General features: G+C 40.2%; 2 protein-coding genes across 4 annotated transcripts; one reads left to right on the top strand and one right to left on the bottom strand.

Moving 5' to 3' along the window:
* Positions 1-311: 311 nt before the first annotated feature.
* On the bottom strand, positions 312-15,222 carry uhmk1 (U2AF homology motif kinase 1). 2 transcript variants are annotated; one of them, XM_014474093.2, is made up of 9 exons: positions 14,453-15,222; positions 13,620-13,749; positions 13,038-13,227; positions 12,775-12,966; positions 12,395-12,489; positions 12,240-12,316; positions 12,014-12,112; positions 10,485-10,573; positions 312-9,552 (listed from the first exon to the last, which is right to left on the bottom strand). In XM_014474093.2, the coding sequence occupies exons 1-9, from the start codon at positions 14,745-14,747 to the stop codon at positions 9,406-9,408; spliced, it is 1,314 nt and encodes a 437-aa protein (XP_014329579.1). In that variant the 5' UTR covers positions 14,748-15,222; the 3' UTR covers positions 312-9,405. The 2 variants fall into 2 exon arrangements, with proteins under 2 accessions (XP_014329579.1, XP_023195242.1); XM_023339474.1 differs by having other exon boundaries at positions 13,038-13,224.
* Positions 15,223-16,248: 1,026 nt separating this feature from the next.
* akr1a1 (aldo-keto reductase family 1 member A1) lies at positions 16,249-22,905 on the top strand. 2 transcript variants are annotated; one of them, XM_005813026.3, is made up of 9 exons: positions 16,249-16,407; positions 17,401-17,496; positions 18,282-18,401; positions 18,652-18,803; positions 19,673-19,868; positions 19,944-20,143; positions 22,256-22,328; positions 22,422-22,508; positions 22,639-22,905. In XM_005813026.3, exons 2-9 carry the CDS (start codon positions 17,416-17,418, stop codon positions 22,702-22,704), a joined length of 975 nt encoding a protein of 324 aa, XP_005813083.1. In that variant the 5' UTR covers positions 16,249-16,407; positions 17,401-17,415; the 3' UTR covers positions 22,705-22,905. The 2 variants fall into 2 exon arrangements, with proteins under 2 accessions (XP_005813083.1, XP_023195243.1); XM_023339475.1 differs by lacking the exon at positions 16,249-16,407 and adding an exon at positions 16,418-16,543.
* Positions 22,906-22,942: the final 37 nt, after the last annotated feature.

Genomic DNA, 22,942 nt, shown 5'->3' with positions numbered 1-22,942 from the left:
TGCAAAATGTCTGGGTGGATCTAGCCCCGTCTTCGAGACGCCGGTCCTCCTCAGAGCTGTTCCCTCAAGCTGAAGTTTCCAAGCTGTCGTGACTAAAAGAAGAACTTTTAGGATCATCAAGAGTTTTAAAGGTACGTTCAGTAAGGTAGAGACAGGTGGCAAAAAGTAACCACAAGTCATCACACTATTCCATGAAGAACTACAGACATGCTGTTCAGATCATCTTATGAGGGAGATATTTGAAAATATGCAAGATTATAAATTAGAAATCAAAAGAGGAGCGAATACAATAAACAACCAACCACAAGGAGTTCACATTAAAAGTTTTATTGTGATTTTCTCAAACAGCATGAGTGCAACAATTCACACAAATGGAGGGCGGGATAAACTCACAAAGTTTCACACATGTTGCATGTCCACTGTGCTTCTGTTTAAGTTGCAGGAGCTGAAAAAACAATCATTTCACCTGCGGGACATTTCAGGAAAATTAAAGAGCCAAAATGGCTACTACTCCTCTCATCAAAACAGTGGCTGCGAGGAAGACTTCCAAGGCCACAGATTGTCTTCTGACTGTCTAGAATGGTTCAGACATTTTTGAATTGCCAACAGTCACTATCAATAATGTGCAATTTCTCCTTTAATTCTTAATGTTTTGGTTTGATCCAGCTAAGAGCTTTGTTGACCCTTATAGCTTTGCTGCCTTTTACTTTTCTCTCACATGTTAGTTTGTAAGAAGCAAGATAAAACAGACACATTGTAGAACAGGCGCTTCGGGTTTGGTTTAATACTGACATTTTAAGGCATTTTAGGGCTGTGCAAAGCAGGATTGTAAATGACCTTCAAAGACGTCGTCACCAAATCTGCTTTCCTAAAAATTTAGACTAAAATTCCTTTGGTTTCTGTCTGATAAAAATAAAAACAATTAAACCACGTTGAAAACAAGAAAGAAACATTTTCCATGCAACACTGCATGTTTCTTTTTTCTCATTTCACAGATATGCTTCACATCCAAATTCAAAAAAAAAAAAAAAAAAAAAAGAGTGTTGAGACCTAAGATGGAATAGGACAACTCCAGCTACAACCAGACTGCTCTACGTCACCTTCAGCTGATCGGACTCAGCAGCATCCTTGACTGAGCAGAACTTCCTTCCTGTGTGACATTTTAAGAGCCAAAGTGAAAACTGTCCAAGATGAGCTCAGATTCTCATCGAGTTCCAGTTGTTGTGCGTATAGGAGATAAGCCTGGATGACAGAAATAAAAGGTTTGCAGCATTCTCCACTTCACACACACAATATTCACTTTGTATCTGCTGACAAAGGAATACCACACACAACTCTGCAACTGAGACCTAGAAAAGCTGTTTCTGGAAAATGCTACCCAGTTTAAAGTAAACAAACCATCACTGCACAATCTTAATGAGGGATTGAGGTTTTATGTGGCAGATCAACACAAACCAGTGCCTAATGGTACATGATGTAACCCAGTGTCCCTCCTCCACCAGCCAATCAAACAGCTGACTTCTCATCTACAGGAAACTGCTACTTAGATGTTCCTGTAATCTGGAATCAGAGCCATTTCTCCTGGTCCTTGGAGACTAGGATTGTTCATTCCTGGTTTAGATCAAAGCAGAATGGCCAAGTCAAAGTGCAGTCTTACAAATCCAATCAATTAAGCATCAGTGGAAAGGCTTGAGACTCACCCTGAAAGGGCCCCAGCTGAAGGGCAGTAAAAGGCAGGCTGTTATAAACCAGCCTCTAGTTCTACACTTTTGGCTCTCAGCCGTATTGAGAAACGATTGCATGCTGGAGATGTGGACTCTTGAAGTTTTAAATAATGTATCTGATTTTACCCAGTTGCTAACGTTTAGCCATGGTATAAGTAATGACCAACTTCATGAAGCTTACAGGAAGTTATATGCGCTGTAAACAACCTGGTGAGGAGTAAGGCCACAAGATCTTTTCCAGCAATAAAATGTCTTCAACTCTCTCTTGCTCCAACTTCAGTTGCTCAATATATGGAGGCGTGGCCAACACAGACTGAGCAGCTTCATTCACTTACTGCACCAACATTGTCAAACTACAACCCTATGTTGCTAGGCAACAGTACTAAAACAGCGCAGTAAATCTATATCATTGTTCACAACGTCTCCTTCTGTTTGCTGATTGGTTTAAATTTCAACCAGAGAAATCCCAGGCGGAGAACTGAAGGGAGATGAAAATCGAGCGGAATTGCACGGGAAGGCAACGGCTAAGCTAAGTAAAAGTACAAAGTAATTCTTCATAGTTATGCACTACTTTGTGTTGAAATTTCACATAAAGTCGGAACAAAGTGCAAAAATGTGAAACGGTTCCAGAAAATCTTTTTGCAACACGCAGTCCAACTAATAGACAGAGATTTAACAGTCAGTATTCACTACGTCTTCGCCTGCCACATGCCCAGTGATAGCAGTAGCCTGGAAGACATAGACATGTTGATGTCTGAACCAGACTGTGTGTTTTTTTAGGTTTTCTGAGTAGAAAATATGGGGAGGAGACAAGTAAATATTATAGAGAATATTTTTGCCTTTCACAAAGAAAGGATATGAGAAGAGATCTCATTCCAGACAGTCTGAAAACTGTGGAGGAGGGATCTCTATGTGGAAAGACTAATGTAGCGTCTTTTGTTGCTCGTTTTCTCACTTAGGGTCTGAAACGCCAGAACTTGTGCAGTTGGATTTTGACATTGTTAATCCAAGCACATCATGCATAGGAAGAGAAAAATTAAAATATGCGTAAACTACCAGGTCTACCAGATCCATCCTTTTAGACTGCTGTTAAATGAGCAGAAAACTCTTATAATAATCACTATTATATTGATTTTAATGCATAGTGACTGGGCTGCCGTTTGTACAGAGGCCCAAGACAAACTTGTCAACATTTTGCATTTTCTTTCAACAACAACAAAAAAACCTTTCCCACACATACAAGGAGTAGGAAGCATCCAGCATTTGCTGCAATATAAAAATTAAGCCACTAGATGTCCCTAGTTCTCATACTCACTCTTTAAGCAAAAGCTTCACATTATAGGTTAGGTTGGTTTTTTGAGTGATTTTATCCCTGTTCTTCAGTGTTGTGCCACTGAATTACTGTGACTTAGTGTTTGTGTGCAAACCTGCTAACTACTTTAAATGCATCCAAAGCCTGCAGGTTGGGACGTCAAATAACACTTGGAAAACTGTAAACTGCTGAAGTAGGCAGCATGAGCACTTTCTCAAAGGCTCCCCCAACCTGAATGTACGTAAACTGTCAAAACTTCAAAGAGTTTGAGCCGTTCTTGGCAGCATATCTGCAAACTTGCAACACTTAGCCTCTGATAGACTTGGTGATTTTGTATCCCAGTATCTCCAGATGAGTCAAAACTTATCCAAAATCTTTCTCCAAAGGGCACAACGTCAATAAAAAAAAAATCTTGTGTTTGCTCTGTCAACGAATCCCTAGTTCACATGGCAAACTTTTTATGCTGATTTTTGTCCCCACTGCCCCTTTCAACAATCTTAAGGACACCCGATTATTGTGATATCTCTTATGATCATAGAGATATTCCTGTCATGTGTGGTGTTTTAAGAGTGATCTGGTCCGCTCAGAAGGACTTTATGACCTTATGTCGACATATTCAGCACACTGGATGGTCTTGGTCCGATATCGCAGTGTGTGTGGTCTTCCCCAAGGACACCCAGCCTGTTGAATGCGACATTTAGCCAATCAGAAAGCGAGGTGACAGAAACACAGAAAGGAATACAAAAAACACAGAAGAAAAAACTGCCATGGTGCACTAGACAGTCCAGTCGATGTTGGAGATATATTTTTGTATCATTATCTATATTAAAAAGAGTCCACAAACTCGTCAGCCATGCTCTGGACTCACGTTTGATCTTGAGATGTTTTGTGAGATTTCCGACATCTGAATGTTGGTGAGTGAAATTGGTTCGTATGTGGTGTGTTGCTACTGTCATGGAGATCAACGTTTATGATTTTATATTTTATTATCGTATGTGTCTCTCGGGTTTTGAAAATTGGTCGACAACTTAAAAGTCCTGCCCTGTGAACCAGGCACAACAGAAAAGGCAATGAGGCAATTTTGCATAATTCCAATATCCTTTTTAGCCACTCTGTGTGAACAACCCATAATGTTCAGTCAGATGATCTAATGATCTTTTAGACTTTGGTTTTCAGATGTGTTTCACACTAAATTTTGTCTAAAGCAAAGTTGTAAGAAACTACTGCTGGTCTAAAGAAACGACCAAACTGCTAAATGTTTTGCTAAAGCCCTCACCTGTCAGCAAGTCACATGTTCAAATACATTCCTGAATCAGCACAGTTCTTACAAACACTGAGACATTAAAACATACTCAGTCTAGTCACAGTTATAACACACATATCTGAGCACAGAAGATATCTCACACAGTCTAAACCTTCCTTAAAGAGTTATGTAATTCTACACATTCCCATATAGCAATGAAGAACATGATGGGGCTGATCACCTTGTTCTCTCCCTGTAATATTTTCATGGCTAAATCCTGCTGGCACCAACACTCTTGAGTGGGGATGCTGTTATTGAGTGAAGGAGACTCAAAGTTTGCCATTTGCAGGTGAGGAAAATGTAGGAAGCTGTCGGCTAAAACATGTGGCTACATGTCTGCTACTCATTCAGGCTGTAAGACAGCAAGAGAAAGTCAAGCATTCAACAACAGGAAGCAAGAATACTTCTTAGAAATCTATGAGGCAAGGTAAAGATCTACATTCTCTAGATAATACAACCCATCAGTGCTGTTACTTAATGTTAGCCATGCTAGTTGCTAATATATTACAGAAAGTTTAAATGGCAGCTCTGTAATCATTTTTGACATTTTAAAATAGTATAACCCTGTATTACTATGAATGCACTGTCACACACCATGTGACATTGCCTCTGCTTTCAATGTGAGATTATTATGCAACCACAAGGTGTCTTCAATCAGTAGGCTATTATGATGCAGATAGCTACATGAAATCCTTACTGCCCACAACCATCAGCATCTACATCAACTCTGAAGAAACTAAGATAATATGAGTTAAAACATTAAAGTTCCCTTTTGTGATTAATAAAGTCTTTTTGAAATTAAATGAATTGGAATAATGAATGGACGTTTGCAGCAGGGAGACTACACCTAGGGTCATATTGATCTAAAAGTATTTCTACTTGTACATAATTGCATAATTTTCTAAGGGAAAAATTCTTTAGTTTCATAACTACAATTATTCTAAATTAGTTCAAGTACTATAAAGTCTTGGGTATCCAGCTCCAGTGATTAAGGTTTAGTATCCTGCCAGTCTTAGATGTGTCTTCATTCCAAAACAGCTGATTCAAATAGTCCAACTAACTCATCAGTGTGACAATGTTCTGCTAATGATCCATCATTTGATTCAGGTGTGTTGAACCAGGGAAACAACTAAGACTGGCAGGATAGCAGCTCTTGAGAACTGACTGCACCACTGCTTTCAATGGAAGACTATAACAGTTAATTAGCTCTTTTTCAGACATATAGCTATATGGTTTATAGAAAAACAGTAGTATTTGAGAAGAACCTTCTTGACACCAAAACTGCACTTTTCCCATCACATATCAACTTCAAGAAGTTCTGTTGAACAAAATCAAAGATTTATTTTCAATCTAAGGAAGTGCATAAGATCTTTAAAAAAAAAGTCTGATTTGCTAGCTATATAGGTATAAACTTTTTCCATTTTGAAAATCTGATACTTAAACTCTATAGACATAATTCTATTCTCAGAAAAAAATCACTGCTATTGAAAATACTGCCACACTTTTGGAAGCATTTTTCCCCAAACTTGTGGAGAACTCATTGTATCACAGCTTATTTAGGGGCGGCGGTGGCTCAGGAGGTAGGGGTTCGTCCTGTAGTCGGTGGGTTGCACGTTCAAACCCACATTCTGTCTGTTTTAGTCAATTTACAGGTGAAGTGTCTCTTAGTAACAAAAAGGCTGTTTTTTTTACTTTTGCAGAATCATTCGATTGTTCTGCTCAACAGCATAGCAAACAGTGGCTATTTGTTAGCAGAGCTAATCAGGGAAGATTTAATAGTTAAGCATAATCAGTGCTTTAGTTTTTCAGCCTATTTCTAGCAAAAGCAATTGGAGAAGCATTCCAACATCGCTTAAGTTAAGTTACATATGAAACGTGGATCTGTTGTAACTGAAATGTCACATCTCCATTTGTTTATATAATACGGTACATAAATAAACCTTATCAACTAATTGTCCTTCTTGGCATGTGAAGAGTGAATGTGTTTTTATAAAACAGGTTGCAATAAATTCTTATTGTCTAGCAGCAATAATGGAGATTAAATGGCGCTTGTCTTTAAGGCAAAGGACACAGGAGTGGTAATGGAGTAGATTCATTCATTTCAACATTCTACTGATTGTTTTTGTCTTTAATCAAACTAATTATTCAATTAGAATGTGTAGTTTGTGTGTAGTGTTGTTTAACAGACAAACATACTCTACCCATTTCCTGTCGTTACAACAGCATTTTAAATGTCATTCGGCACTTGTGATAGTATAATAAAAGTGCATAACATAACCCTATGAAAACTGGATAGTAATAACTACTTTTACTCAGATTTACTTGAGTAAATATTTGGAAACAAATGTGCTTTTAGTAGTATTTTTAGTATACCACATGTTTTACTTTTACTCGAGTATTGTTACTATGAAGTGTCACTGCTCTAACTTAAATAAAACTGGGTATTCAACCCATTGCAGGTAACTTCACCGAATGAAGAACAAAGACGATTTAACCAAAAAAGTACCAGATATAGACATGCAGAGCTACAGTTGATGTTGAAGTGAGACCTCTCGTTTGAACACCAGCTTTGTTGTTCTGATGATAATTTTTTTTTCTGAAGAGATAATTATAGGTGAAAAAAGACAGTAAACACTATATATTGTACTGGAAGTACTTTACTTTATATAAAGAGAGATAACTTACTGTATTAGTTTAATATGTTTTATTCGGAAAAAAAAAAAGTGTTTGGAAAAGCATTTGTTCTTCCTTAAATTGTTTGTAATTATGTAATTAATTTGTATTAATTATTTTCATTTTAGTTTTTCAAAATACTAGAAAATGCACATAACTTTGTTTTGTTTGTCATTTAAAAATATATTAATGTTCTCATCAGTTACTGAGTACTTGAGTCACATTTTTAACAAAATACCTTTTTACTCGTGTCGAGTAGTTTCTTGGATGGATATATTTTGGATTACTTTTACTGGAGTACAATTTTTGGCTACTGAACCTCTACATCTTGTCATAAATTGGAAGATGAACCAGGAGTTTTATAATTGCTTATTCTACAACAGTAAGTCCATAACATTGCAAAAATATCCAGCTTTCTGTCATCCAGAGTGATCTGCTTGAAGCAGTCAAGATGGAAAACACAGAAGAAAAAAACTTTCTATTTGCCAGCTTGAAAAAAAAAATCCAAACTTTCTATTGATATTTCATACACATATTTCTGCAGAACAGTACTGCTGCAATGCTGGGTTAAAAATCAACCCACTGCTTCTTGCACCAACTAACCAAACACACCAGGAGATTGTCAAACATTCCTTGTCTTCCTCACGGTCACTTCAGCAGCCTGTGTAGGAACATTTAAAGGTGCCACAAAGTGAAGAAAATAAAAAGTGGTGCCATCATCCCAAAGCAATGTTTATGGAATGACATTATGTCATGTAGGTGGTTCTCTGCTGTGGCTGACTGTGTTCGCTTTAAATCTGCATCTGGAGCAATGCTTTGTTTCCAACTGGCAGCAATCCCGATTGCCGTTATGAGTCGTTTTCTACTTCTGGTCAGAAAATATTCTGAACTAGAAAAAAACGTATTTCTGTAAATGAACCCTGTAAATGTTTTACAGGGTTCCTACCTGATCTTTGTGTAAACATCACAAAGATATTCTCAGACCCCAAAACTTCTTTGTTCCTTGTGCTCATTTTAAAATATAAATTTAAAGTTTTCTTTTTTTGCAGTATGAACTGGATGCCTGCCCAGGATGTAGCCCTCTGTTCCCTCACTGCTGCCTAGAACACACAGGTATGGAAAATGGATGGATGTTTCTAAAGTGGGCAGGTTTTTCATATTGCTACTGCAGCAACAAGAAACTAAGAGGATGAAAGGACTGAAGGCAGGATGAAAGGAAGGAAATGAAGACACAAAGAAAAAATGGCAAAGAAACAAAGTGGAAGAATCAATGTCAAAAAGAAGGACATAGGAAGCCAGCTCAGAGCCAGAACAAGAGAGGAAGAGGACAGGAAGGACGACCATAGGAAAAAGGTTTGATGGAAGGAAAGAAACTACATTATTTTCCATGCATGTTTTCTACACTTATCCAGTACATGAGTGTAAAGGAGTCAAACGGCATCCTTATGAACTCTGGATTGAGGATGTATAATAGTTCTTGTGGTGTTTTCAGTGCTACAGTGAAAACATGAAGTTTTCCTGGATGGAAGCCCAGTCAGAGGAAACATTCCATCTACGGCTACAGGGCAGCTTCCTGTAGCCCTGCATGTGCTCAGGCAGGAGAGCAGCCACAGGGGGGCAGTATATCCCTCAGTACCACGCCTCCACCTTAAAATACATAACATAGCCCAAAATAAATAGCTAAAAATAATAAACTGCTATAACAACAGTACCACATGTTAGCTTCCACCACAGTGAACCTTCAGCTTCTCTTTAGGATTATATAGTTTGAAGATCTAAAACATCTAAATCACATGACACACAACGTCAAATGGGTTTTCATTAGCCACTCTGACTGCACTATTCAAAGGCAGCGGAGTGCAGCTTCTCCTGCAGCAGACTGTTAATGTTCCAGCAGAGTCATCAGACGAGTTGGATGTTTTCACAGTGAAGCACTGGGAGGGTGTCTGCACACCAAACATCACAGCCAGTTTCAGCTGCTGCTCTGCATGGAAACATTGCTGAGCAGCATGAGTTTCAGCAAAGCAATTGCTGCATTTTAAACAACTCATCTCTTGTGCGCTTTGTAAAACTTCAGCAACAGTCAAGACATGCAGATTAAGCCTGTAAGCATCGCAGAGGTGTTAAATGGGAATAGTCTTGATTTTTGCTCCTAATTGCTGCATAAAGATGATTGTAAACTCATCCTAGAAATGTAAATGAGTTGTCAGAAGGACTCCAACTTCAACTTATCTCCTTAAGAGTAGAATTAATATAGCAATTCCCCTACAGGAGAGGCTTGATAATCTAAAGTCTGCATCTGCTTCCCGGTGTTGAAAGTATCAGTATACGGGTTGTAGGCCAAAACACAGCTCTGTTCTTTAAATGAGGCGGATGGAGGAGCAGACTGATCCTCACTGCACCGTCTGGTAGAGGTAACCTCTCTTGTAGGCACTCAGCGGGTAGAAGGTGGCCACCACAAACCTCCCATCGAAGGTTCGGCCGGTCAGCAGCCGCTGGGCTTCTTTGGAGTCGCTGGAGTTGGCATACTCCACAAATACCTGGTGGGAACGAACGGGTTAAAGCATGAGTGAAAGAAACACTGAATGTTGTAGAAACAGTCAGAACATTGAGCACTGATTCAATCTGTCTAAGGCTACGTTCACACAGCAGATCTTGATCCTCAATCCCAAATTTTGCCTGAAATCTGATTTCTTTTGCGTGGTCATTCATTCTACTGATGAATGATACTGTGACGCAAATCAGACTTAAGTGTGAACAACTTAAGAGCCCAAAACGACCCGCATGCGCAAGAGGAGACGTAGCCGTCACAGAGCAGCGCTCTGTTAACAATGGATGGAGCGTCTATGTTGTCACAAGGTCATAAAAAAAAGTAAATAAAAAGAAAGTACAACTTCTAGAAACGGCCGTTTGTTGGGCACTGACTGCTGGTGCTGCAGAGAAGTCTGTTTGGATGTGTGGCGGTGAGAGAGGTGGGGTTGAGACTCAAACCCCAGTGCTTCGCTGTTGGCACTGCTTGCTCCAGCCACTGTTTACATCTAGCTTTACCGCATCTGGCTAGATCTACTAGAGCAGGGGTGCCCAAACTTGGTCCTGGAGGGCCAGCATCCTGCATGTTTTAGTTCTCTCCCTGGATCCAATGATGGCTTGTTAGATCGCCTAAGTAGAACATTGACATGCTGAAAAGGTTGTTACTATCACCAGGGAGAGAAGTAAAACATGCAGGATGCCGGCCCTCCAGGACTGACTTTGGGCACCACTGTACTAGAGCAACAGAACTTCTTCTGTTGGCTGATTGGCCCAGAGAAATTCTACAGGCTGAATTCTGTAGGAAGGCAGTAGACAGGGCATAGCACATAACGAGGTGACACAATTCAGATATTTTTCTGAAAAAAATGTAATTGGGCTGTTCAGACTGCCATGAACATTTGCCTGCTATGTGAATGTAACCTTATTGGCTAAATCCTCTCACCTGCCCTTTTCCAGGATTCTCTTTAGGAATGAGCAGAGAAACCACTGAGCCGTACTTCTGGCACTCCTCTTTCATGTCCTCCAGTATGTCTGGGAACAATAATCAACACAGACTGTTAAGCTTCACTGTGGGAATATGTTTTATATGTTAGATTTCCTTTTTTTTGCTGATATTAACCTCTAGTTACATTGACATGTATCATCTATACATTCTTCTGTACTAATTCCAGTCACAAGCTGGTTTCTCTAATTGTTATGGCTCAATTAATTCATCCATTTGTGCTCAAGAATGTATCTCATGTTTCACTGAAGTGAAGTGAAGGAAGCTCACATAGGAGAGATGCCAACATTGGCACCAGAACGTTCAACTAAGGCTTGGGTCAACTGATGGTCCTCCTGTCTTTACTTTTTAAAAATGGGAGAGAGAAGAAATTTCTTGGTTCTTGTGCAGCACATTCAGACCTTAAAAGTTTGTGCAATTCTCTAATGTTCTTACAAAGATGTTCTGAAACATATCTGAAGTGTTTGCTTGAAAATGTGCCACACATTCTCGACTGAAGCATCTGTTGCTCTAAAGTCTTTGTGGATTTTTTTCTGCATCATTGCTGACAGCGGGTGCTGAGGCATCCTCACACCACACTCAGAGATCGTTACTGGCTGGATGACAGTGTGTTGCCACGGCTTCCACTTCCTCCAAAAAGATCTCAAATGCTATTTTGTATGCCTACAGTAGTCTTTCTCAAACTGTGGTCCCCAGACAACTGGTGGTCTATGGGTGTCTTTCATTAGCGATGGATTCCTTTGAACGGTTAGCAGTAAGGCAAGGCAAGGCAACTTTATTTATATAGCACCTTTCAGCCAAAGACAATTCAAAGTGCTTGTACAAAGGTGCTTGTACAGTAGGAATCGCTCCAGTTAATCAGAACTGTTCTTTGCTTTTTATGACTTTGCTTGGTAATGAATGATGCTCTGCTTTCAGAGCAATTGTTATTTTTATTTAATAAAAAAAGTAATTAAATTAAATAAATACAATTGCTAGAAATGGGTTAAATACTTTTATATTTAATGTCGCAGAAAAAGATTTTTTGTTTCTGTTATAGCAACTCAAGTCTATTTTTCTTTAATTGTGCTTCTAAATTACCCTAAATGTTAACACTTGGTAGTAAAGAACAACTTCTTTTTTTTATTTCCATGTATTAGAAATCATTGGAAAGCTTAGACACTTTCAAAATATGTAAATAACTCAAAATGTTCATGGCTTTGTCGTGGCCAGTCACATTAACCAAAAATCACCACTTTTCTCATTAGGAAAACAAAGAAACAACAATAATTGAGTTAAGAGACTAATATTTTCATTTCAGGTTGCATCATATATTAAGTTGTGTTATCGTGGGCAATTCAGGTTAAATGGTCCATGACTGTTTGTTAAATGGGTTAACTGGTCCTCAAAAAAGTTTGAGAATCACTGGCCTACAGTAGATTTTAATTGTAATAAAAAAAAAAGAAAAATACGATAGAAACACATAATACCTTCATACTCCTCGTCGTTGTGCAGGTGGCTGTCGTCAATCAGGTTAAGCAGACGAAGAACAGGAGAAGGCAGTAGAACTAGATCCTCTATGTGAGGGGCTGACACACACACACACACACACACACACACACACACACACACACACACACACCCAAACACGGAGATAAATATAGCAGAGTAAGAACTTCAGTGATGAGTGCAGACATGCAAAGTATGTCCACCTACCGAAGGGGATACTGAAGAACGGGCTGAGCAGGGCAGCTTCAGCTGTGCATCTCTGCTTTGGGTTGTTGAGCAGCATGCTGCACACAGAGCAAACAGCCCACTTCACTGCAGACTCCATCAAGGAACAGAAGCAGAGTCCAGGAGCCAATGCTTACCTTTTAATAAGGTCTCTGAGGTGATAGACTGGGATGGCAGGGCACATCACGCCATTACTGGCAAAGATGCGGTTGACGACGGCAACGCTGTTGTCCTGCAGCCCAGAAACAGAGGCAGTGTGATCTGATTTCATTATCCAACAGAAATGCATTATTAAACATATCCTTGTTTTAGGAGTAGAAAAATACAGAAGCGTTCTACTAGAGCATAAAAATTAACTCAGCAGCAGCATTTCATTATCACCAGAAACTCATTTAATAAAATAAAAATATTAAAATGTTAACATTTCTAGTTTTAACAGGATAAAAAAAATGGTTGAAACTCAATATTTTCCTTAATAAATCCAGTCATCCTGGTTCTGTGCAGAGTTTGTCGGTACCTTCCAGTCCTGTGAGCGGACGGTGTCTTTCAGTTTGATTCCTGAGAACATCTCCAGCAGGATGACGCCCAGGCTCCACAGGTCGATGGCGGCTGTGCAGCCGGAATCTCCCTCCATCCCAGCCTGGGCCAGGCTGTTCTGGAGCTCGGCTTCCGGGGCTCGATACCCATCCGTCTGGATGTACTTCACATCCTGACAAAACAAATGGGTCATTTTAAGAATCCCTGCCAGCCCACCTTCTAGTTTCTCACAGCCCAACATACCTGGTTTCCCTGTTTGAAGCTCAGCCCGAAGTCGATGAGCTTGAAGCACTCGTCGTCGGCGCTCCACAGGACGTTGCGAGGTTTGAGGTCAGCATGGACATAGCCTTCCCTGTGAAGGAAGGCAAGAGCCTCCAGGATGTCTCTGGCACAGTGCTGCACCAGCCACATGGAGTGGCCCTTCTGGGGTCTGCTGCAAGGCATCAAACACAGGGGCACAGCCATTCATTTCTCAAGTTATTGGTTTTATTTGCAACTATAAAAGGACAAATAATAGTAGCAGAGCCAACAGCCTTGATTTTAATCAATTTATTTAATCCATTCTTGCTTTCCATGGTGAGATGATTCAAAGACAAAAAAATGCTTTTTAAATCCAAGAATTTGGTAAAAGGTGTCTTAAGAAATAAATCAAATGGCAAATAACAATAAGACAACTGCAACTGGTTCTTGAAGCTAAAGAAACTCCCTGACTTTCCTGTCTGCAAGTATTCCAGCAGTAAGACAGGAGCTGAGACGCGTAACCCGCCTGCTCCAACCAGAGACCAAGACTGACGGTGCGATCAGCAGCAACATGACGCTGCTTACCTTACACCCTTGACACCATTGCTGCGCCTCACCAGCAGCTCCGATACACTGACATCCAGGAGCTCCAGCAGGAGGCAGTGCGTAGCCACGCCCACACAGTTGTGATTGGTGAACACACCATACAGTGTAACTGAGAAACAGGAGGACACATCATGCATCGTTAGGAAAGTAATCAACACTTTTTCAGTTGTGATCAACTTACAAACACAGACTACAACATATTTTAAAGAAAGTGCAAGCAGTAGGTCAACACAAAGTGCCATATAACTGGGAATGAAAGCAAATTCCTTCCATCTCTTAATGGTGGATTTAACTGAACTCCAGAGGATGTTCAGGGACTTGGGGAATGTTTTGCAAAGTACCTGCAAAACAGGTGCTGTGCGGCCAGTGCAGCAAAAGCAGGTGTTGCAGTGCTAACTTGGAAGGACAAATTGCAACTGCACACCACACTTTTGAGATTTTTTTCCAGACAAGTTTTGAAAACAGTGTAATAATTATCTTCCACTTCACTTGAAGTGTACTTCACTTTTAGATCTATCTCACAAACTCCCAAAGAAGAGACTCAGGTTTGGGTTTTAACATGACATAATGTGGATCAATTTAAAGGGTGTGAATGCTTTTGACTTAACTATTGGAAGGAGAATCACTCTTTAAGGAAAAACAATATACCTTTGGCATATTTGCTGAATGTGGCTAATTACTAGCCACAGTTGCAGAAAGCCAAAACTCAGTTAACTCTTCTCCAATGAGTAAGCAAATAAACACACAGTAAGCAAAGTCACCTCTGCAACCAAGCACACACTGAAGACGTGGAATACTGATACTGCTCTTACCAATGTTCTTATGCCCCTGGATGTCCTCCAGCACGGCCCTCTCTTTGTGATAGCCGTAGTCCCCTCCCTGTGAGTCGCCCTGGAACTCCTTCACTGCGGCCGTGGCGGCTCTGCCGGAGCTGACTTGGTAAACAGAGGCCGACACTCCTTGACCGAGCCGGGACTGAACGGTCCAGATCTCGCCGAAAATCTCAAACAGCACCGGCCTCATGCTCTGGTCCACGCTGACCTGGGACGGGATACTTTCTGGAGCCTGAACCTTGGAGGTTGGCTCGGACGGGACGCAGTGAGCCATCGGAGGGCGACGGGGGGAGAGAAAAGCAGAGGAGGGGAGGCAGCTAGTTGAAAGGTGGAAGCAGCTGCGGGAACATTGCGAGCCAAGTTCTATGGTCACCTTATCAGCGCTGCTAATTAAACACCTGGACGAGTCAACGCCAGCTAACACACAGGGTGGTTACATCAACAAGCCTGTTTAAAGCGAGCACAGAGTAACGTCGGAGCATATTACGACAAGGTTCGCTGTCAAAACGAGTCAGCTAACAGATAAAGTTAGCCAACTTAGCTTCCACAAACAGTTTAACTAGCCACCGACTTTAAGGGCAAAAACACACCGCTCCCACGGCGGATGGGAGATAAAATCCTCCATAATGCACCAATAACTTCTAAAGCGGCCAGATGTATATAAATTACACCAAAACTAGTGTTTCAGACCACAGCGAAGTTTCGCTGAAGTTGTAAATTCAGGTTGTTGACACTTAACTAACTTCCGTTTCTGCTGGGTCCATTTCCGTCTTCTCAAACGAAACGTCTGCCCCCTCTCGGTAAGGAGGGTGCTCACACTTAGTGTTTTTGTATGAAGCTGCGTCTGAAAACGCATAACGCTAATTAAATTTCCGCTATGACATTTTTATACCATAGTAGAAATAAAAATTATATTTTTTCATAAAACGGGCTTGTAATTGAACCCCAAAATATTAAGAATAAGGAGACTCTAAAACTGTTCATAACAAAATAAATACATAAATAAAGGTGGACTGCTACCCAGTAGAGAAGTTCTGCATCTTGGTGTTTATGTTCCATAAGATGGTGGCTCTGGTCAGTCTGTCATGGTACAGAAAAAGTCGACTCAGATAATCTGACCAAAATAATGAGATCCTAAGTCCGAACTCAGACTTTCTTGGAGAGAATATACTTCAATTTACTCTGGAACACCTGGGGATCCCCCAGAACAAGCTTGGCAGAGTTTTTGGGTAGATGGATAAATGACTTTTCCTCCTGGATCTGTTACTGTTGTTATCGAGCATTCTAAGAGGAAGTTTGTTGTTTTGTTGTTTTCCTTTTTTTCTTTAGTTTCCTGACCTTGCAGTCAAAAGATTTGTTAGGATGTCTGGATGTCCACTGGATGGACTTCAAGTGCCTGTTTGGAAATGGCCAAATCCAAGTCTTCATGTTTTGTTATTGAATTCCCAGCAATAACTATTTATCTCAACACTTTTATGATTTCTTTAAAACTTGGTATTATGTTAACAACACACCTGTGTGGTCCAGAGTCAGCAAACAGCCCATTAGAAGCATCTGGTTGAATTCCCACATACACTCCCTGTGAAAACAGCTGGATTACTGTTTTCATACGCTACTTTCACATTTTGAATTATTTTTTCTTTAATATATACTGACATGGCTGAGTCTTTTGAAGATGTCAGTGCATTTTAAAATGTGAACATTTCTCTTTAATTGGCCATTTTTACTTTAATTTTAAAAAAGAGCTAATGCATAGTATTTTCGCCGGAAATCGAGGAATGTACTCTTCCGGGAAAAGGAAGCGTCAGCAAAATCAGGGTGGTGTTTTTGAACAGTTTGAACAGAAAGTGGCAGCTCTGCACTGGAGAAGCTAAAAGAAAGGGAGTTGTTGTTGAAGTAGCAGGTGGCGGTGCAACCTTTAGAACAGCTCTTCGGTGAGTGAAGCGACGCGGAGCGCCATGTTGGTTGTGCTGTCATTTATTTCACTGCTGATAAGCAGCCATGCTCTTATTCAGGTGTCAAATCCTAAAGCGAGCGTTACCTCGTTTTTTCTGTGAGGCCGCTAAAAGGGTGAGTTAGATAAATGCTGCCTTTTCTGGTCTGCGTGTAATTTTTCGCCTTGAATACGGAACAGAAAATGGGGAATATGCCTGCTCATTTACGGAGTTCCATTCTGGAGCACCATTCTGCTGGCTAGCTGCCTTAATTAAATGAGCTGCAGGCAGCAGCGGCTTGGTTTTACAGTTTGAACTGTATAATAAATAGAAGACGATGAGGAATGATTTTTAGCACTTGGTTATTGGTTGATTTGAAAATATCCAGCGCGAGTACTTTAGTTACAGCAGCTAACAGATGAAGCAGCTAGTGTTACTACAAGATAAATTCACGTTGGTCACGCGCACAGCTGGTTCCTAGATCCTGAAAGTCACGTGACATTCAAAGGACCCGATGTGAAATATTATGGCCTGCGTCGTTTTGGGCTAGGTTTTCAAGTTTTTTCTTAAACTTGAGTCTAACTTATGAATAATTGTGGCAGAAGGTCTTTGATGAAGAAAGTTTTGTTTGGTAAATTCTTCTCTGGGCACGGTTTGTTATGTGTGCAGACTTTAGTTAGTTGAAATTTTTGCTTTCCATTAGGAGCGTGGTACTGAAGTAGTTACAATTAACCCAAGTAGTATCAGTGAGTTCAAGATAAAATTTTCCTGCATTTATTCCGCTGTCAACATCTGCATATTTAAAACTATGAAGTCAGTTTTCACCCATTATGTTGTATCATAGCATCCTCATTGCCCTTTGGATAGACCTCAACCATGCTAGTCGGAGTAGAAAATGTTTGTTAAAAAAGATCAGACGTGTCTGAAGTTAGTTTAGTGTATTTCTTAAAGCTTTGAACCTCCAGGTAAACTACCTTCTCTTTTCTGTGTAAGGTTTTTTGGAGAGGCATGAATGACTTTGCAGTTCTCAACACTGGGCGGAAGATGCCCCTTATTGGACTGGGCACATGGAAGAGTGAGGCTGGAAAGGTAAAAATAGGATGTTTTATGTTATTCACCCTTTTAAGAGATGCTCTATATTCTCAAAAATGTATACATCGTTGTATTCAGGTGGTCCAGATGGATAAAATCCAGCGCATAGAAGTTCACTCAGGAGCTCAGTGAATTCACAACAGATGGCACAAGATTTCTGTTGACACAGATTTGTTGCTGCTAAATATTACACAGTCAACTGTTGGAGTTATTATGACAAAGTGGAAGTGAGTTGCATTTTCAGTCATGAGCTACTAGGCCATGACATGGTGGTCAGAACCACCACTGGACTCTGGAGAAGTGAAGTATTGTTGAAATGTACGATTAATTGTCTCCTTCTGACAATCCAATGGATGAGTCTGGGTTTAGTGGTTACCAGGACAACTGCACAGGCCTGACTGTAGTGCCAAATTAGCAACTTGATGTTATTTTTCTGGGCTTCTTTGAAATGTGCAATTAAATGTGAATCTGTCTGTTTTGATTGGATTGATTTGAATTTACGTTTCTGGATATGGATTGTAACTGTTGTGAACTGACATCTACAAATCTACAGAATGTAACTATTTAGCTCATCCACATTACATTACCAATTAAGAATGTTTTGAATGTATTTCACAGCCCATACTGGACAAAGTTCTCAGTGATTTTAACAACTGTTGTGATTTTATCATTTTTGTGTGCGAGTTTTAAAGTGGTACAGACAATTCTATCATTCTTAGGAAGTTCTTCATTCTCCAGGCCTTCATATGAGTTTTGATAACTCTGCTCATCTGAACTGACAGGTGAAACAAGCCGTTCTGTGGGCCTTGGAGGCTGGCTATCGTCACATTGACTGTGCAGCTATCTATGGGAATGAAGTTGAGATTGGAGAAGCTCTGCAGGAGATTCTGGGCCCAGACAAGGTGAAGCAGCCCGTCTCATCAGACTGAGCCCTGAGCTGATGTTGCACTCTTTATCTTTTTGTATTTTATCAAGCACATAAATGTTCCACTTACATGGATGTTGAAATATTATGTTTACAGTTTTCTTAACATAATAATTCATGTAAAACTTTTTTTTCTTCTTTTTTTACCGATTCCCTCCTTTTATGTCACACATTCAAAGTTATTTAAAGTGTTTTTTTTTCCTAAGAGCTCTTGTCTCGTTCTTCAGTCTCTGAGACGAGAGGACGTCTTTGTCACATCTAAGCTGTGGAACAACCGCCATCACCCAGAGGATGTGGAGCCTTCTCTCCTGAAAACACTAAAGGACCTGAAGCTGGAGTACCTGGACCTGTACCTCATTCACTGGCCTTACGCCTTCCAGTAAGTTCAGCAGTTTTTTAGATCAACGTAGTGATGGGAAAACTGTCCTCACTGTGGCTCGGCGCCTTATAGAATCGCCTGTAGGAACAATAACTCTGTGGCTGTTTTCTGTCTAACTTTATCAGCCTCATCACTAGCTGCATTTCCTCTGACCATACAATTTTGTAGTTTGACATTTTGAAAATAAATCTGCTTAATAGGAACACGCCTATTTCGCAAAAAACTTTGGATTTTGATAAAAAGTCATCAAAATTTCTTTATTTTGTAAAACTGGAATGGAATCACACTCGACCAACAACCAAATATTGTCACTGGCACAAACTGCAAAGAAGTACAGGAAGTAGTTGGAGGATTATAATGTGACATGTTTTTAATGACTTATCACATGAGGAAACTTATTCACATGTGAATTTAATTGCGTTTCTTATTTAATTCGCAGTAATTGCGAATTGCAGTCTTTTTTTTTTATATCGGTGGAATATTGACAAAGTTATGCACATTTGTAATGGAAACGCAGCTTTACTCCTGTTCATTGCGGTGTGCTGAGATACATTTATGCACTGCTAGCCTGAAGGACCTACCAATGCTTTTTAATCATGGTGAAGTCTGGACTTTGACTGGGCCGTTGGTACACCTAGATTACTTTCATTTTCAGCCATGGTGTTGTAGATTTGCCAGATTTAATTTCAGTCGATGATAATAACTATGCATAGCTTAGCATATCTATTATCACTTTCCTCCCACCCCAACAGTTTTACTGTACTAGTGCCTTTGTTCAGTGATCATACAGGAAACAGGCAGAGATACTGTAAGGTTGGGAGTCAAACTGTGTGCAGCACTCACACCTGTCTCCCGACTCCGTTTGCCAGACGAGGAGACGCTCCGTTTCCCAGGAAGGAGGACGGCTCCCTGCTGTATGATGACACAGACTACAAGGTGACCTGGGCAGCCATGGAGAAGCTGGTGGAGAAGGGCCTGGTCCGATCCATCGGCCTGTCCAACTTCAACAGCAGGCAGATTGACGACATCCTGTCTGTGGCCAGCATTAAGCCCACTGTTCTTCAGGTACATGATGTTGCTTCAAAGGCTGAGGAATGGAGAACAACCAGCTGAGGGGGCTTCTGTGCATCTGTCTTTCAGGTAGAGAGCCACCCGTACCTGGCCCAGGTAGACCTGCTGGCACACTGTCGGGACCGGGGTCTGGTGGTGACCGCCTACAGCCCCCTGGGGTCTCCAGACCGAGCCTGGAAACATCCAGATGAACCCGTCCTGCTGCAGGAGCCTGCAGTTCTGTCACTGGCAGAGAAGTACAACAAGTCTCCTGCTCAGATCATCCTCAGGTGATTTTACTGATAACAGTGTATATACACCACAGGCATGTAGTGCTGACTTTGTCCTCCTGTATCAAACTGTGTCACATATTGTGTAGTAATACGCTGCTTTGGTGCTTACTGTATGTTAGATGGACTTTACAATAGCACTCGTCAAGGAGCACTGTCACCATAACAACTGTTGCTGCACAATAAATTGCCCGAGAAGTTATTGCAATAAACAATAATGTTGTGGTTTCGACACCATTTCCAAGTAATAAAATAATAATGGCTCAGACCAAATGACCAGACTGAAGTCTTTTATCGTCCAGTTTTTGGTAGAAAGAGAAAAACGATAAAATATGCAAATGGAAATTATTGAGTTTGTTTAAATATATCATGGATTAATTGATTTATTGTTACTGAGGCAGGCCTAGTAACAATACATGTTTTGAAATGTTAACTACTCTATATTTATTTTATTCTCCTCCTCCTGTTTTGTTGCTCATAGGAGAAATATTTTAAGTCAATTTATGTAATTATGGCTAATATAAATTCAGCTTTTTGTTAAATTACTATATTACATAAAATCAATAGAGATTTTAGCATTGAAATGTTATGTTACATATTATAGAGAGAGTTGTCCAGATGACAGTTGTTGACACTGTAACACCCGTATCTGGCCCAGGCAACAAGCAAGGTCTTCAGAGGGTTGTATCCAAGCATAAGATTGGAAAGTCTAGTGGAAGGAAAATGTGGCATAATAAAAAAAAAATGAATAGGAGCAAGAGACATCTGCAGTATTTGGGTGATGACTTATGAAAAATAGTGACAGTATTTCTTTACATTGGAGTATTAACAAATGCTGCAGGTTTTCTGTTGGTGACGCACAAATAAGTTTAAAAAAAGCATTTGTTGCTCTGTTACTACTTTTCTGGTGCCAATTCCTGCTATCTAGCTGTATTTTTTTCAACAGTGACACAGGATGCCACCACTCATTCCAATATGAAACTATATGTTTTTTTTGTCTACAGACTTAAAACTGTCTTGACAGTGACCATATAAACTGACAACTAAATTTTTAAAACAAGAATATGCTGCAGCTTTTAAAACTATTGCAAATTTAGTTGGTTGTCAAAGAAAAAAAAGAAAGCACCATGAGCTAACCCCGGAAAAAAGTCAGTGAGTCAGAAAACCCACTGATTTAGTGGAAGTAAAAGGACAAACAAGAGGAAGCAGCAATGACTAGAGTATGGAAAAATCCCAGTAATGAAACATGTCACTGGTTGGTGGGTTCCAGTAATGCACATCTTGCAACGAGTCTTTAGCTGGAAACTTTTCAGCCCCATAGAGAAGCGTTACATCTCCTGAGCCAAAATGTAGAAGTAACATTCTATGATTAAATGAAATTTAGTGTCAGTTGGCAACAATAGGAGAAGAGAAATGAAAATTGGACTTTAAAGAGGCAGTGTTATGTAAAATAAACAATTTTGAGCTTTACACCATGTTCTAAATTATTTCCTCACCATAAACATACATGCAGTGTTGCTCTGATTCTGTCATTCATGTTTGAGAAATCCTCCTCCTCTGAGCTTCCGCCTCACAGAGCAGCTCTCTCACTCAGCTCTTCAGACTAGCCAGCAGCTCATCTGATGAAATTATTACAGGAGCTACTTATCAGTGCTGGTAAAAACATTGTTAAAGGGTTAATGGAGGAGCCATGTTGTGATGACTTTCTGAAGGCAGAGTTTCAGAGCAGGAGTTTTTAAAGAGACAGATGCCCAATTTAAACATGTTAAATTAGAAAGTAAAATATCTTTTAAGTCATATTTGATCTATATAGCATTTTTATAACAACTGAAGTTAACATAATTACTTGATAGTGCTATGAAATGGCACCATGAGCCTGGAAAATACATACTGCCCCTTTAAAAAAAATCTGTAATTCATGAAGATATAATAGATATAGCCTCTTTCCTACCATGCAAGCATGGATTTGAATTGGATCTTTAAATATAAATGTAACTTTTTTTTCTTTTGTGGTTAAGGATATTGGGCCACATGCCAATTTTTCTCCCATATCTGTATTTATGTAGCCATAAACACGGTTTCTCCAAGTCTGTTCAACTCTGGTCCTTTCAGATGGCAGACACAACGAGGTGTAGTAACAATTCCTAAGAGTGTGACAGAGTCGCGCATCAAGGAGAACATCCAGGTAACCTGTCTGTCACACCAGTTTTCTTCCACATGATAGCATGTTTGGTGAGCTCAGGTGTTTTTATTTGCTGAATAAACTTTTTTCCATCAGGTGTTTGATTTTACCCTCGAAGCAGAAGAAATGAAAAGCATCACAGCACTAAACAGAGGCTGGCGCTACATCGTACCAATGATTGAGGTGAGTAGGCAGCATGTCAACATGATTTGCAGTTCCTCTGCAGCCGTTTGAAGCAAAAACATGACCTAGATGTCAAAAAATATCCGCCCAGGCAAGAGAAGCGCACTGACTTTGGCTTTAACTGTTTCAGGTGGAGGGGAAGCGAGTTCCCAGGGATGCAGGACATCCTCACTACCCCTTCAACGACCCCTACTGATGACCAACACTATAGCCTCAATTTGTGCCTTCAACTTTAACCTCACATCGCTCACCAGTGTAGTTGTGCCATCCATCTTCACTCTGTTAGATTCTGCACTTGTCGTTTAAATGCATCATGATGACAGTCTGAGACTGCAAAGGAATTACTGTAACTGAATGCACACCTGTTCTTTTTTTAAATAAACATTTTGTTACGTTGTCTGGTGGGTTGTTTCCACAGCGGACCATGGAAAATC

Source organism: Xiphophorus maculatus, chromosome 9 (genome assembly GCF_002775205.1).
Source record: "Xiphophorus maculatus strain JP 163 A chromosome 9, X_maculatus-5.0-male, whole genome shotgun sequence".
Taxonomy (NCBI): domain Eukaryota; kingdom Metazoa; phylum Chordata; class Actinopteri; order Cyprinodontiformes; family Poeciliidae; genus Xiphophorus; species Xiphophorus maculatus.
The sequence above is the reverse complement of the archived record's forward strand: the minus strand, read 5'-3'. Positions and strand labels throughout refer to the sequence as shown.